This window comes from Ruditapes philippinarum, unplaced genomic scaffold (assembly GCF_026571515.1).
Source record: "Ruditapes philippinarum isolate M1 unplaced genomic scaffold, ASM2657151v2 ctg7908_1_1_1_1, whole genome shotgun sequence".
Taxonomy (NCBI): Eukaryota; Metazoa; Mollusca; class Bivalvia; order Venerida; family Veneridae; genus Ruditapes; species Ruditapes philippinarum.
In genome coordinates, this window is record NW_026863693.1 from 44,304 (window position 1) to 62,013 (window position 17,710).

At 31.2% G+C, this 17,710-nt stretch overlaps 2 protein-coding genes across 2 annotated transcripts; both read right to left on the reverse strand.

Annotated features, from left to right (window-relative positions):
- Positions 1-5,308: 5,308 nt before the first annotated feature.
- Positions 5,309-6,932, reverse strand: LOC132723039 (complement C1q-like protein 2). The gene is made up of 2 exons (XM_060707706.1): positions 6,431-6,932; positions 5,309-5,768 (listed from the first exon to the last, which is right to left on the reverse strand). The coding sequence occupies exons 1-2, from the start codon at positions 6,909-6,911 to the stop codon at positions 5,338-5,340; spliced, it is 912 nt and encodes a 303-aa protein (XP_060563689.1). The 5' UTR covers positions 6,912-6,932; the 3' UTR covers positions 5,309-5,337.
- A 4,499-nt stretch (positions 6,933-11,431) lies between these two features.
- Positions 11,432-13,014, reverse strand: LOC132723040 (uncharacterized). The gene is made up of 2 exons (XM_060707707.1): positions 12,542-13,014; positions 11,432-11,879 (listed from the first exon to the last, which is right to left on the reverse strand). The coding sequence occupies exons 1-2, from the start codon at positions 12,987-12,989 to the stop codon at positions 11,449-11,451; spliced, it is 879 nt and encodes a 292-aa protein (XP_060563690.1). The 5' UTR covers positions 12,990-13,014; the 3' UTR covers positions 11,432-11,448.
- Between the last annotated feature and the right edge of the window lie 4,696 nt (positions 13,015-17,710).

Genomic DNA, 17,710 nt, shown 5'->3' on the forward strand with positions numbered 1-17,710 from the left:
CTGAGGGTGCTATCCAAACGTTGCGCATATGATAATTGAAATGCAAACGTTCTTTCCTGTAAATTGTGCCTACATTTTGCCTTTATACGGGTGTAACATTAAAATTTTGACCCTGTTGAAAAGTGACACATTGGGTTGTTGAGAACTGAAATTGGGTCACTTTTCATTTTTTTTTTCAATTTCCGTGCCAACAGTACAATATTGAATTTTGATGAAAATAGTTCATAGGAATTGAAAGGATCAATACTTAAACTTTGATCAAATTAGGATCATTTTAACGGTTAGTGAAATTTTAGTTTATTCGCAGTAGAGAAAGTCTTAAAAGAAACAAAACTTCTTACAGGAGTCATAAAAAGGATTTCACAAGCGTAAAATGACCAGGTCTGGGCCCATGCAAACTGTTTCGGCGAGAAAGGTAGGCTAATCTGCATATTGGAGAGGAAACTGTTTTACAAAAGTTTATGAAGTTTTTATATCCAACACATGGGTTTATGTGATCGGAGTCCGACATGTCCCTCGATACTATCACAGAGGAAGCATCTATTCAAACTAAGTTTTCTTGTCCAATAATAATTAGATTATTTCCATATGACGTGTATGAAAAAATCATCAAAATGCATGTGAAATATACGTACATATGTGGAGAGTTCCAAGCATCAATTTAATCTGATTAAGAGAACCTAAAATAATAAGGTTATCAGTGAGTGAAAACATTTCATATTACGAATCCCGATAACTCAAAAATGAAACGAGGCGGCCGAAATATAACAGTTACTTTCCGTTCTACTTTGTTATTTCTAAGCGTAGACATATAAATATATTTGTTTTGTTTCAATTATATAGAGAAGTCGGAAAATAAATGAAACTAAAGTGAATAAAACATGAAATAAAAAAAAAAAATTCATGTACCAGCTTTATTTATAGCATAAATATTTGTTTCTACATGTTATCATAGTTTTGCCGCTAAACGCCATTACGTTTTTCGCGCGTTTAACGCGTGTTCCGTTTTGACGTCGCTTCCGGTAATTTTATTATGTTTTGCACTGATGAAGGCATATAGCCGAAACGTTTGCAATTAAATTTAATTACTAAATGTTCGTGTTTGTGTGGCTTGTCTGTTAATTTTAAAACATGAAATAAAATTTCAAGTCAACGGTAAATACCGGTCTAGTATTTCATTTTGCCATTTTTCATATAATTTATATTTCGAAATATTGTTTTGTCACGATATTTTAATACTTATAATTACAAGAAAAGAAAAAAAACTGTAGTGATTAATGTAGGATGTTTTGAATGCATATACTTATTTTTGCGATTAGCATTTTATTATGAAATAATTATTAGAACATCACAATTTAATGTGAGCATGCAATGCTATAAATGAGCAAGTAATAATTGAACAAGAAATGATTTTAAAGTACCTAAACGTAGTCTTTGATTTTATAAGATTCAAATGTGACCTTTTTAATCAACATCGACTATATCATTGCGAGCCATTGCCAATCGAAGAAATTAAATAAAAATACGAACACGGAATAAGATTAAGAAATAGATATGGTATCAAAATTCTTCAAGTGCGTCATCGAATTCCTCCGAGGTTACTTTTGAAATTATTCACGTACTTGTTATTGTGTAGCTTGGTTAAGTAAGCATTGATTAAAATTGACAAAATGTAGTATACTTCGTTAGTTTGGAGCTGCTTTAAATGGGTGTATTAAACTCATTTTATACTGTTCAAGGAATATCGTTTTCTATATCGAAACCACAGGTGTTCGGCACATTTGCCATGCAAATAATGATCAAATTATCATAAAATAATCACCTATTGTTCACCAAGAACAAAATTCTATCAAGCAATAAAATCAAGCAGTATAAAATATATACAAGGTATATAACTCGCCGTAGCGTATTCCTCCGACACGGTCAACATTTTGCTCTCGAAGTTTTTAAAAATAAGACATATGTTCATACTTAAGCGTGTAAATATAGCATAATAGATATATCTTTCAATAACCGTAAAAATATTGAGCCATCTATCCTCATTTACGATAAATCCTCATTTACGATAAATTAATTATCGAACGTGAAAAACTACCTGAAAATTCCAATGTCGACAAATTGTGTGCCAACGAAATTTCTAAAATCATCATGAGTAAACATACGCTTAGCTGCGTGCCATTGGTAAGAAGGTATTTTAAACAGGTAGCAACATCAGGGCCCAAAAAGCTAGATATTCTACTTTACACGTTACAAAATAGATGTTTTATTTCGATTCGGTTATAATAACCATTATGAATTAAATAATGTAATATCTTAAACCACTTGCTTTGATTAAAAAACGAATAATTTCGTAAAATACTATGGTCGAGATTTGTGGTTACCGGTATATTTTGTTTGGAGTGGTTTTTTTTATACATAACTAATAGTTACAGATACGTTGGCAGATATCATAAGAATAATCGCACATAAGTGTGCTTTTAATAAATGACGACCTTGTGAGAATTTGTTTTTTACATGTCCATACAACAGATACGTTTTCGAGATCGTTAGATTTGAGATTTATTATGTTATTTATAACTGAAATTAAACCATGACTTGTGACATCAACATTCATCAAATAACATCTACAACTGCGTTTGAAATAAAACTATTTAGATGTCAACCTTGTCATCACTAAAGTAACCTAAAACGTGTAAGTTTATTTTTAACCTAATAAGTCATCTGTCGGATTAATTTGCAACATACATTCTAACGTCATCATAACATATCAAATGTACCACATAAATATAAATATTTGTAATCTGTTGAATGTGGAGATCATTTGTTTATTGTCAGCAATTGAAAATAAAACACTATCATTACAATTATCGTATAAATAGATATGAAGTTGATTTTAAGTTGGCCACTATGACATAGATATAACGAGGTCATCGATGAAAAGTATAGTAAGTAGATTACGTTATTAGAAGAATATTTCCATCAATGAAATTATTGGAAAGGGGAATTTATTTCTCGCGAAAAATAATGAAAAAAAAACAACAAACAAAAACAAAACAACAAAAATCAATACTTTAAAGTAATTTAACCGATGAATATAAAACCAATGTTTTCATGTCTAAAATACTTAAAGTTTTAGATTTTATTTTAAGAAATAATAAGATAATACATTTTAAGAACCACCAAAATAAGGCTTCATTAAATGAGTCACTAGAAATTTTTAGGACAACACAGATTCTCCTCAATTTCAAAATATATTAATTTAGTTATGTTATCCATCTACAATGTATGTGGAATAGGAAGAACTGGAGATTACAGGGGAAAAGTTCTAAAAGAAGAACTTCAAACAAACCATCACAACATATTTACAATAATCATTAAAACAAACACTTTAACATTATACTTAAAAATAAAGAACATTGTAGGCAAATGTGGTATCAAATTGATTAGTCAAACGATGATATATAATAGTAACTTTTAATTGTCGGAATAATTATACGTGTAAATAACGTTGGGGTGAAAAGTAAGAGTTGCAGATTTGTAACGGTAACTGCGTTTTCCCTAAAGCCTTTGAATCACTGAGTAACACAACGTTCTGAAGGTTATTCAACTATCGTGTTTATGAAACAGTTTGACTTGTTTTATTCATCCTGCTTTGTATTTATGAAAATCGTGTCACGAAGCATTTATAAAAGTATACCATTTTGTTTAAGTTTGTAAAAGATTGACTTTATAAAGAACAGGAATACGTATTGAAAGATCATTTTTTATAATAATTCTTATTTACAAAAAATTTAAATTCCGATGTGCTCGCGTCCAGAAATTGAACGAAATGAGATTTAATATAAAACAGATACGGAGAAATAGAACTTGTATTTATTATACAAAGAATGTTTCAGAATTTCGTGGAATTTTGTTATAATTTGAACAAGGACACAACCGTTTACCGGCAGCTAGATATAAATGTACTTAATTATTGTACACACATTAATTATTTAAACACATTTAATGATTATTTGTAGAAATGGCAATTCTTCGACCTACACAAGGGCACTGTATGCGGCGCAGGTCATGGTGCTTTTAGAACCCCGATAGTTATTTCATTTTATTTTCTATAATTGTTTAATAGCTCTATTAGTAGCACATCTTGAAATGTTCAGTTAATCTTGTCCTGTTTTCAGTCTTTAAATCGTTTATGGCACTTGAATATATGCTTTCTGAACATGACTTGTTTTACTCCTGCCGCTTGTAGTATTGCTTTGGTTTGAGTTTTATAACAATGATTTGAATAATCAAGTATTTTTTATAAAATTGCCTTAACGACCGCTTTTTTATCGCATAACAATGATTCTGAATGACACGATGGGAATATTTGGTCACTGGGCAGAATTGACGTCCAATCTTGCAAACAAAATGTCACTGTCCTGTCTTGGTGATATTTGGCTGTTATAGCGACCCAGGATATATCTTAATATTTCATTTATCATAAGCTTATTTTAGCTGACGGACGTTTTTGGTAGTTTCCATATAGACATACACCAGTAGGCAGAATATAAACTGTTAATAGTGTGTTATTTAAACTTGGCATGTTGTTGGACTATGATGGCAGATATATTTCAAGCAAAATAAAGCAGGATGTCATCGATTTCACTTTTGAGTTACCTGCCCTTGAATCAGAATTATTCACTTATTTGATGTCATTCCAAGGGCAGAAAACGTATACATACGTCTACAAAATCTTGTTCTTACTTCTGGATTATGTTTTTTTTCTTTCTTTTTGGTAGTCACAATACATAATAATATGCATCATTTATGACTTTGGTCATTAATGAACATGTTTTATTTGAATCATGATACATTTGAGATGAATTAAAAGTGTGATTTTTTAAAGTATTGAGTCTTGTATGTGTCGATCTTTGTTTAAGTTATAGCGATGCTGCAAAAGGAGTACATTTTCTCGTTGTTAAAGATGTATAAGTTAACTGTATTTCTGCATGCTTTTTTCCTACAGTGGATACAATTAAAGTTGAGTAAAACTGAATATGCCCAGTTATGTGCCATGCTAGCATCTTATATTAAATTAGTTTTTATTCCAATCTATATAACCAAAGATGTATTACCTATTACCATGATAACAACTCAGGATCGTTGCTTACAGTTAATTATGCGCTTTATCAGTCACGTAATTGCATTATAATGTAATAATTATTGTTATGGACCGGTTGTCAATATCAATAAATCGATTGTCATTGTCAGTCTCATTGTATTTATAATTTACTGTAATGTAATGGATTAAAAATAAGAAATTAAATTAAAATAGAAAGTCAATGTTTCTTAAAGTTAATACAAAAGGAAACCAGAAAATGTGACCCATCTGTCTACATCGTTGCTGTAAATTGCAGAATCTGCCCTCGCGTTCTCGATCCAAACGGAAACACCTTGATTCAAATGTAGAACAACCGTGCCTCCACCTTGAACATCTTTACTTTGATTAAATTCATATGGTCTTGAAGTACCGGATGCTATAATGGAATTATCAGCAATCAAACGGACCTCAACAATTGAATTGGACGAGTTGATATAGAAAATGAAGACGTAGGTTCCAGTAACTGGCACGGTGAAGATTCCAGTCACTGCGTTATAAGCGTTTCCGTCATTCGTTATTATCTTGTCAAACTTAACTGTTTGATGGATTCCCAAATGCTCTTGAAAATAAGACAGGTAGGCAGAAAATGCCACTTGTGCTTGTATTGCTCTCCTTTGGTTATGACCTGAAAAATATCATCTTATTTAAGTATGGCCGGTAACTTGGGTCCGAAATTTAGTTATGGTCTTATTTCACAACATAAAATATAACCAAGTATATTTAGGCTTTGCACCTCGTGATGCTCCAATAGAAATCATTATTGGATACAATTCCATCAATGTAATCTCGTTTTCATATGTTTTTACATAACTAGCGGAGATCTGTATATGTATATGCCTTTCATTTTCTTCAAACGACGTTTTTTTCTACTTAAATATCCATTCTTTAAATATAATATTAATTTATTACATTTTAATCCTGGCCAATTACCAAAAAAATTGTAGGTAAAATCCGTTATTTTACAGACGAGTATGTCTGGCGGTCAAGTACGCTTTTAAGGGCGATATTACTATATATTCACCAGCTAAAATGTCCATATTTGTATAAGATTATAAATATTTTTTTTGCGTCATAAGGATTTTTTTTCGCATTTAAATACACATTTTTTTTAGCTTTATTGAAATGTGATTTATACTTCATAATTTTACTGCGGAATTATGTAATGCACTTCTATGTTTTCCTTTTGTTTTTTTTTTCAAGTCTTATTGCAAGTAAATAATAATAAGGAAGAATTTTTAAAACACTTGCCATAGTGCAATTGTCAGGATAATCAAATACCGTACTTACTGGTGGCTACAATCCTTTGTTTTATTTCGTTGCCAGCCGTTCCACCTTCTATGATTGTATGTTCCGGATCATCTTCTCGATTCCCTGCTCTATTATTGGCTGCATTGAAAGTAAAATTAGCAAAGATGTCTTTCTTAGAATCCGAAGTGCGTTGCAGTTTAGTTTCAATTCCTCTTAATCGCTCATTTTCAATTTCGTCATGTGCTCCTATTTTTTCTAGTTCCCTTGACTGTTTCAGAACACGCACTTCTAGGTCAGCAACTCTTTTGACGAATCGATCTAACTTCAAATGTTTCCTCTTCATTTCTGTCTTCAGTTCAGATAGTTTTTGGTCCTGTAGTTTCACTAATTCCAACACCTTATTCATCTCATCTTTAGTGACAAATTCTGAGATATTTTCATTTTCGAATTCACTAGAAACAACTTCCCAACTTGTAAAGATGACTAACAATAAAACGAAAACAGATTTGAGTATAGCCATTCTGATACCGTTTAGATATACAGTAACATGAGTGAATGAATGCTCTTATCAATCTACATTAATGTTCTTAAAAAGTTCTACGTGACAGGTTAATAATAACATGTGTCTTATCTTTTATTCCAATTTTATATCAAAGTTACTCTTAATTGTTTAAAGGCACATTAGCAATAAATATGAAATAAATAATTTTCCTTCTGTAGGAAAGGCAAGCACATGTTTTATAATGTTTTAATAATATACTTAGATAATATTTGATGTTTATTACATGAAAAAAGCACGGGATGTATTGTAATTTGTTATTAAGGTGGCGAAATGAAAACAGATAAGTTTTTTATTTTTCAATACAGTACCAGTAAGCTATAAGTGAACTAATTGCAAAAATGCAAAAGTAACAAAAGAGACTCAGTTTTGTAACTAAAGAGTAACCTGGAACTGAAATAGAGCACCATAATTTAATGCTTTTGAAAAATAGAAATAAAAGTGTTTTTGAAGTTTCCTTTTGTTTTACATATAAATCAACGGCCATTATAAGTTATATGACCTAGAGATCACGAGGTCATAAATAAATGTACAACACATGTAAGTAGTTTAGTAGAATAACTTTTCAAAAGAATAATTCCTTTAATTTTTTTTGAAAGTTGTATTAATAACTTGCGAAGAAAAATGACAAAAGAAATCCATACTTCAAAGTAAATCAACCGATGAATATAAAATCCAATAAAATTAATGTCTAATATTTCCTTTGAAGAAATCATAAGATACATTTTAAGAGCCAGCAAAATAAGGCTTCATTAAATGAGTCACAAGAAAATTCTAGGACAACGTAAATATATCAGTATATGTTATCCATCCACAATGTATGTGAAATAAGAAAAACTGGAAAATACAGGGGAAACGTTCTAAAAATAGAACTTTAAACAAACCATTACAACATATTTACAATAATCTTTAAAACATTCACATTAACATTATATTTATGTATAGGATTTCGACCGAGTACGAGGTCTTTCTGTTTAGGAAAGACCTGGTCACGAATTTCATGTGACACCGAGAGAGCGTAGCGCTCGAGGTGTTTCATGAAATTCGTAACAAGGTCATTCCTAAACAGAAAGATCGATGTACGCGGCCGATATCCAACTTACACACCGTCAAACTATGGCTTGACCAATGGCTGATCCGAAGTATTTGATGTAATGCACAAAAATTGTATTTGACACAGCGCATATATAGGTAAGCTTTTATCAACGTTCTGCTTAAATATAATATATATTTTGCATTTAAGTCTGCTTTTCTCTTTAAGAGCTAAACGTGCAATTTGTCAAAAAATATGAATGGGTGTGTAATGTATGTTAAAGAATTAAATAATTATGTTGATAGTATTTCGTATCAGACATAGCACATTGTAGGACAGTTGCCTCCAGGACAGTTGCCCCCTCGGACGTTTGTCCCCTTGTTTTTGATGTGACGACTTGTCACTTGTTAGATGTCATCTCGTGTATAAATTTTATATATGTTATTTAACAATGCAAACGGTATATTTATTTATGGATGCTTTTTTGTTTTCACAAATTTGCGTGGGAGTTTTTGTGTATTTAAGCACAATGGAATTTCGACTATTTGACAGTAGGCGATGAATTTCGGTAACAAACAATTCAACAATTAAATATTTTTAACATTTTTAAAACAGGGGGAGGCAAATTTCCGCCACTTTCAAAGATATGAAGGGCGAAATGTCCGCCACTGCAAAAAAGGGGGAAACTTTCGAGGGGGCTACTGTTTGAGGGGAAAATGTCCAGCAGACCACGAAAGACTTACATATATAAACATGTATATTGTTATACATAATCCGAAACTATATTTTATATAGCAGATTATAAAGTGTTGTAGAATAAAATATGATCGTTCATCATATGAATTTTTATACTAAATCACTTATAATTTTACTAACATTTCTTTTTCAAGATTTTTTTAATAATATCCGATTAATACATTTCTATCGTTTTGTTGATATTTGAAACGTGCCCATTGTAGACCAAAACACTTTAAGTACTTGCATGTCCTAACTTGCATGTCCTAACTTTGATGTGCTATCCATTATTTTCATTCAAAGATTTAATAAAGGGAGGTTGGAATAATTGTTAAGTGTACTCAATAAACATTATCTTGTTTCAAAAATGTATCCAGATTATTTAAGTCAGGAATATTATGACAATCATTTAAATTTTATTTTATTTTATTTTCATTTTTAATTTTCGATTGCATTTCATGTTTTCGTTGTCTGCGCACAGGTAGGTCTATTTTTTCACGTGATTTTCATGACTGGGTCTGTCTGACTAGAACAGACTTGTGCACGTGCAAAAGATAGACCTCATAACGGACTTTCTTTCGTTTAAACAGGTCTATCCGAAAAATATAGACCTTTCACAAACAATAGAGGAGGTGTGTAAAAGTAAAGAACGTGGTAGGCAAGTGTGGTATAAAATTGATTAGGCAAAGGATGTTTTACTTTTTATTGTCGGAATAATGTTAAATGTAAATATCATTTGGGGTGAAAAGTTCAAGTTTTAGATTTGTAACGGTTTCTTACTGCGTTTTCCCTATAGCCTTTGTATTTCTGAGTAACACATCGTTCTGAAGGTTATCAAATATCGTGATATGCTGCCAATTTTATATAACAGATTGACTTGTTTTATTCATACAGCTTTGTTTTTATGATAATAGAGTCACGAAGAATTTATAAAAGTATACTATTATGTTTAAGTTTGTAAAGGATTGACTTTAGTAAGAAAAAGGAATACGTATTGAAAGGACATTTTTTGATAATATTTCTTATTTACAAAAATTTAAAGTTTCGATGTGCGTGCGTCCAGAAATTGAACAAACTGAGATTTTATGTAATACAGATACTGAGAAATAGAACCATTGTATTTATTATACGAAGGGTGTTTCAGAATTACGTGGACTTTTGTTATCAATTGAACAGGGTAAAAGATAATGGCACAAAGTTTATCGGCAGCCAGATATTAATGTACTTAATTATTGTACACACTTATTTAATGATTTGTTGCAGAAATGGCAACCCTTCTAAGAACACAAGGTACTGTATGCGGCGCAGGTCATGGTGTTTTTACAACACCAGTAGTTATTACATTTCCCATAATTGTTAAACAGCTCTGTTTATATTTTCTCAATGTAGTAACTCAACTTCCCTATTTGAAATGTTCAGTTAATAACTTTATGTAAAGACCTTCGAACAATCACGGTCATTTTCAAATATCGAGCACTGTCCATCTGTGATCTTGGCAAACAACGTACTTGATTTTCTGCACTAACGCCATAGATTATGTTGCCTTCCGTCCAAGACCCTTGTCACCATGTCTTGTTTTCAGTCTTTAAATCTTTTATGACATTTGAATATATGAGATCTGAACATTGAATACTGGCTTGTTTTACTCCTGCCGCTTTTGTAGTATTGCTTTGTTCTGAATTTTTATTACAATGATTTGAATAATCAATTTACGTCATTGAAATGTCATGAGGCTTTTGTATCGCATAACAATGATTCTGAATGACACGATGGGAATATTTGGTCAATTGGCAGAATTGACGTCCAATGTTGCATACACAACGTCTCTGCCTTGTCTTGGTGATGTTTAGCTGTTATAGAGACCCAAGATATATCTTAATGTTTCATTTATCATAAGTTTATTCTAGAACACAATATATATTTAATATGGATTTTTTGTCATTTTTTTCATCAATTTCTGTTCAAAAATGCACGAAATAGAGCAAATGTCCGAGTTATATCGGGGCAATCCTCGTACAATTTGATAATAGTCACGCTTTTCACAATAATTAAATATATTTAAGGGATCTATACATATAATTATTACGAATAACATTTTTCCAAAATTGTATTACAGTATGAATATTTGTATATTGTTTAGGTAGGAAACGGATTTCTTTTTTCAATGCAGAAAAAGCTCTAAGAATTGAATTCTAATCAACATAATTGACCTGCAATGTTAAGACAATGGGGTTAATTTGTGATAATGCACATACTAGCCACGACTGAATATTTCTGTTTTGTTTTTCGTTAAGATCGCCACGTATATTTAAAAATATTCATCCGCATTCTCTGATCCTTTTAATATTTTTTCATTATTCATAGCTTTCTTCAGCAATGTATATGCATTTGTGAGTCATGATACACTTAAAAGTGATTTGAAAGTGAGTTTTTCTGACGAATGATTTTTTATATGTCAGTAAATGTCCTATACCGATGGTGCAAAAGATTTTTTCTCGTGGATAAAACTGTGCCAACTGTGCCAATTGAATGTATTAATGCATATTCTTTAACTGCAGTAAATTAAGTGGAGTTTGCTCAGTTACTAGTTTAATACAATTTTACCAATTTGAAACATGTATTACAATTATCATGATAACAATAGAGGTTTGTTCCTTACAGTTATTTATGCGCTATATCAAGTAAGAAACTTAAAAAATCGACAGAAGGAAAGTTTATATCAACTAAATTTTAGTATAAAAGAAAACCAGAAAATGTGACCCATCTGTTTTCGTCGGTGCTGTAAACTATAGAATCTGCATTCGCGTTCTCAATCCAAACGGCAACACCTTGATTCAAACGTAGAACAACCATGCCTCCACCTTGAACATCTTTAATTTGATTAAGGACAGCTGGTCTTGAAACACCGGATGCTTTAAGGGCATTATTGGCCATCAAACGGAACACAACATTTGAATTAGACGAGTTGATATAGAAAATGAAGACGTATGTTCCAGTTACTGGAACGGTGAAGATTCCAGTCACTGCATTGTAAGCATTTCCGTCATTCGTTATTATCTTGTCAAACTTGATAGTTTGATGGAGTCCTAAATGATCTTGAAAATGAGACAAGTAAGCAGAAAATGCCACTTGTGCTTGTATTGATCGTCTTTGGTAATGCCCTGAAAAATAAAAATATTATTCTTTTTGTATGGCCGGCGACTTTTGTCCGAAATTTAGACAATTATAATCTCATGAACGATTTAAACACCGTTATGAGAAATTTATAAGATTCTCTTACTACATTCTGTTGTGAGGATGTATTAGATCATTTATGTCAGTATGAAATCAAATTTTGTTTCAAACCTCATAGAAATAACAAATGAACTTTAAGCTTTTGGAATGTTTTATAGAAATCATTATTGGATACGATCTAATCAAGAGCCTCGTTTTCTATTTCAAGAGTGCAAAAAGTCTATTTCAATTTTTCAAATGCATATCGTACCCTATTTAGCCTCGTTTTCATTTGATTTCTTAAATCTCGCTCCGCATCCCTGCCGGGCGAAGCTTTATTTATCAAACTTTGCCCTGTGCTCCCGCTAATTAACGTGTTTTTGCCTCAGCTTCTCCATTCTCGACTTTTCGCTTGGCGGGGTCGCGGGGCCAAAACACGAATAACACAAATTAGCCACCATAGGTATAAACTTCATAATTCGACTGAGGAATTATCAAGATGAAATTTACTGCCAATTTTTTTGAAATTTATTGAACGTAAGTAATTATTAAAAAGCATCTTTGTAACATTCGCCTTAGTTTGCAATTTTCGGCAATATAAAATGCTTACCGGTCGCTACATCTCTTTGTTTCATCTCGTTGCCAGTCGATTCACCTTCTATGATTTTATGTTCCTGATCTACTCTATAACTGGAAGTAGAATAAGCTAATTGTGCACCCGAAGTGTGCTGCGATTTAGTTTCAGTTCCTCTCAGTTGCTCAATTTCATTTTTGTCGTTTGCTTCTAATTCTGCAATTTTCTTTGACTGTTCCAATACACGCATTTCTAGCTCAGCAACTCTTATGTCAAATCGATTTATCTCCATATTTTTCTTTGTCATTTCAGTCTTTAGGTCAGATATTCTTTGGTCCTGAATTTTCACTAGTTCCAGCACCTTGTTCATCTCATCTTTAGTGACATATTCAGCGGTCTTTTCACTGACGAATTCACTAGAAACAACTACCCAATTCGAAAAGATGACTAACAGAAAAACGAACACAGCTTTGAGTAGAACCATTGTGATAATGTTTAGGAATGGTATTAGTGAATTAATGCTCTTATCAATCTACATTTCACATTATGACGTATGAATGTTCACAAAAAGTTCTACGTGTAAGGTTAATGATAGCATGTGTCTTATCTCAAATTCTTATTTAATATCAAATTTATTCTTGATTGTTTAAAGGCACATTAGCAATAAATACGAATATTTTTACATGCGTAGAAAGGGCAAATATTTGTTTTATAATGTTGTAATAATGGATTAAGCAAACGCATTAAGCTTATTACCTGACTGAAAAGCACTGAATTTGTCATTAAGGTGGCCAAATAAAATCAATTACTTTAACTTCCGTTCAAAATACTAGTTAACTTAACTGATCTTATTGCAAAAATGCAAAAGCAGCAAAATATATCTCAGTTTTAATACCTTAAGAATAACCCTTTGAAAACTGAAATAGAGCACCAAAAATAAGATGTTTTTAATAATTTGGCTATCAACAAGAATTGGAAAGAGAAAATACAAACCTAAACAGACAATTGACCGAAGCTAAACACCATATTCGAGCACAATCAGAGGAACTCACAGGACTGAGAAAAACATTAAACACATTTGAGGCCCAGCATCGTCAATTTAATTGTCACGGATCTTCACAGGAGGCTGAAATACCGAAAATCAGCGAGAATTTTTATGTGAATGGATTAGATCTAAAGAATAAAGAATATGAATTGAATTCTTTGAAGAAAGAACATGATGTTCTGTTTTTGAAATCAGTAGAAACTTTAGAGAAACAAAACGAAACGTTGCAAAATTATAAAGAGGCTGTAAAAGAAAACAGGGAGCTGAAAGTTGAAAAGACAAATACAGAGATACAAATGGGCATACTGCAGAGGAACATCGAGGAACTGGAGGAAAAACTGAGGATACGCATTTGAAGAAAACTCTCTCATCATTGGCCTAAGAAATGAGCTGGAACTTACCACAGCCAGTTTGCTTAATGCACAAAATGATAAAAGATTGTACGAGCTGACAACGTGTTTGGAACAGATAGCATCCATGTCTATGACAGTAAGGGAACTATGATCCAGCCCATGAAAAGATTCTACCAAAACAGGACGAGTTGTTCAGAAAAGCTCTGTCTGGTAAGATTGGAAGGATCTATCCACAAATCATTCCTCAACCGCAAAGAGATGATGTTCAATCAAAACTAGTAGTTGCAAATTCTGTGATATTTTCCGAACAATCATCATGACGGTCATGTTCACCATCATCATGTTCATCATCATCATGTTCATCATCATCATCATCATCATCATCATCATCATCATCATCATCATCATCATCATCATCATCATCACCACCACCATCATCATCATCATCATCATCATCATCACCACCATCATCATCATCATCATCATGATCATCATGAACAACATCATTTAAAGCACAGTACTACCCAGAAACGAGTATTTTTTTTCTTTTCAAAGAACAAACGTTTTTTTTAAACCTTTGAATAATGAATATAGAGCATATTATATGCTTATTACGCGAGGACAGTCGCTTTGAATGTGAAATAATTTGTCAGAAAAAAAAGCAAAATAGTAAACAAAGTTGTATTTTGACTTCTATACAAAATACTTAATCGCTATAACCGTACTAAATGCCACAGAAGAAAAAGATGGTTATGGTAATTGGCCAATATGTAATCTTTTTGGAACTATTAAAGTACTCCAAAAAACAAAAAAGCTTTAATAATTTGTGAAATAAAAATAATTTCATTTCATTGGGCCTTTCAAATAACACCTTGGACGCAAGAGTGTAAATATATATAATATTGTGTGTTGCTAATGACTTTCGATTCTTATATTGGTTTCAAAACGATTTATATATATTCAAATCATTCAAAACATCATAACTTTGCTTACACAATAAATAAAATAACGTTATACTATTGCAACTACTGTATATTTTCCTATTGAACATTTTTTATCACCACTTATGTTTAACTGCATAGTAAACAACTATTTGTATCAATTCATTTTTTATACCTCGATGTAAATCATCTGTTTGTATCTGAGAAAATTTCTATTTCATGTCAGGCAACTATCATTTCATCTTTAATTTACAGAACTCGATGTAATGCAATTTTTTTATCTTTAATTTTGTTAACTTACTGAGATTTTGTGCATCTTTCATGTATTTTTGCATATCTCATTCTCTTGGTGAGACGTAGAAAATCCCTTTGTATACCATTTTTTCTTAATTCGATGAAAGTTAAATTATTAATCAATTCTTCTATTCGCTCAACTCGAATCAGTTTACTTAACTTAACATAGGACGTATATGTTCACCTTTCATTTACATATCTTGATATAGGGCACATATTTTGTATCATTTATACTCTTTACTCTATGTAGGGCATCAATGCTTTCTTTATATTCCATACTCTTTACATCAAGTAGGGCTTCATTATTTTATCTCATATAATTGATTGCATGTATTGATTAACACATATAACATGCATTGAATATACTCTTTGACAATATGTGTATATTTTGTTTTCTTCAATTACCACGTTTATGACTTTGTAACAATTAATATAGTTATTTTACGACCATTTTAATGGGAAAAAACGTTAAAGTTGACATTACCTTAAAGCATTGTTCTTCCACATGAATGAATTGATAAATTTATTTCTTATATATACTTTTCGTAGATATTCATATTTATTCGTTTATTCTTTAAGATATTATAAGTTATTGAATGGGCGATTTATTATAGTAATGCTTGTTTATAATTATAATTTCAAACCTTTCTAAATTTGAAATACATGTACTATGGGGCTTAACAAGAAATTACCAATACATTTAGCAATTATACTGCATTTTTGTAACTTCGTGTTAATTGGATATCCTAAAACAGAGGAATTGTGCAGTATTAACGCTTTCTGACATGCCATGCATAAACGGTCGCGACCATATTAACTGTCCTAGATCTTGCTAATACAAGAATTAATAAAGCAGAGCACTTCTTGTGTGTAAATAATTAAATCAATTTGTAATTTTACAATTATATAACACAAACGTGCTGTATTTTTATGAATCTATCATGTATTTTAATTATTTCTTATTATTTTACACCAGTATAAAATGATTGTAGTTATATGATTATCACTGAGTGTACATGAATATATGTTGTCAAGAAGAAAAGAGATTATATTGTACTTGTTTTGCCGTTCGTGTAAATGTCATGTGTGTACCCCTGTTAATATTATATATTCTAATAAATTTATTATTTGATTGGTTATCGTGTACATGCTAATGACATTAGCTGCAGTTTTCAGGCAAACTTAGTGTAATAAAATTCTTTTAAAGTAGATTGGTCCACAAAAGGCACAATGAGCATTAGAATTTCAAATATTGATAAAAACAATGGGAATGTATCATTTCGATAGTCTTATACAATATTTCTTGAAAAAGAAAATGCTGCTATAGTTATACGGGCTTTTCGTAGAATCATTCATTTGACGAATAATTATATTTTGTTTTGGAACATTTTATCGTCTCCATACATGTACATAATTATTTTATATCGGATCATGTATCTCACACATCATACCAACAACATCGATATATAACTATTTCATGGTTTGTTGTCGTATATATTAAACTAAATACTATCAACAGAGTAATTTATTGTTTTACAGATTTTCCATTATACACCACTCCACTTTACAGAATCTTGATTTATAATGTAAGAAACAATAAAAGCGAAAATAAGTGTATTTTGGAATCGACGTTTCGATGACTTAAAATCAGTATCCATTCAAATATCCCATCTTCTAGTAGTTATTTTGATACTATCTAAATATTGAAACAGGTAAAAAAATTTAGAGCAGAATCAGGGAGGTCTTTTAAAACCACACAAAGGTTTTTATTGGCATGGATACTTTATGACCTCGTCCGCTGAAGTGTTTGGTTAAAACGGATAAAGTGACCATTTATACACTATAACGTAATAAAATATAATCATTATATATATATATATATATTTTTTTTTGGGGGGGGGAGGGGGGGGGGGGGGGCTAAATGATTATGTGATATAGCATTTGTCGTTTGCTATAACATTATCTTAAGTTTATTTTTGTCATAAATTTATTGTATAACCTTTGGGGAGGGCAAAAGAATTCTATGTAATGAGGCTAAATATCTATATAACTATAAATACATGTAGTTACAAAGTCTAGAGTTTTTTTCCCAGGCCATTATATTAAGATTTTGGTCATTAAGCAATGTTCTGTGGGCCAAATGATGAAGTGTCGCAAGAGTCGAACACAAATAACAAACAACCTTTCCCTTTGAAATATTTTTTGATCACTAAATAGCTTTAATAGACAGTAAGCTTTGGAAGCAATGAAACAAGATATAAAATCGAATTTCTCAACAACAACAACAAAAAAAAAAGAAAACAAAAAAAGAAAAAAAAAGAAAATGAATGGTTTATAATAGTGTATTTTGCCTGTCTGTAACTTTTTAAAGAGCAGCTTTCTTAGTTGGCTTATTCTTATTTATGTAGTGGTTCATTGTACTAACAGCTTTTTGCATTTCATATACGAACATAGTGTTGCTTTCAAATTTATCATATTTGATCTGTTTTTATATCAGATTTAAAGCAATACTGTCTAAAAGGTTTACGAAACAATTAGAATGCTCCGTTTTTGGTTAAATATTTTTTATTTA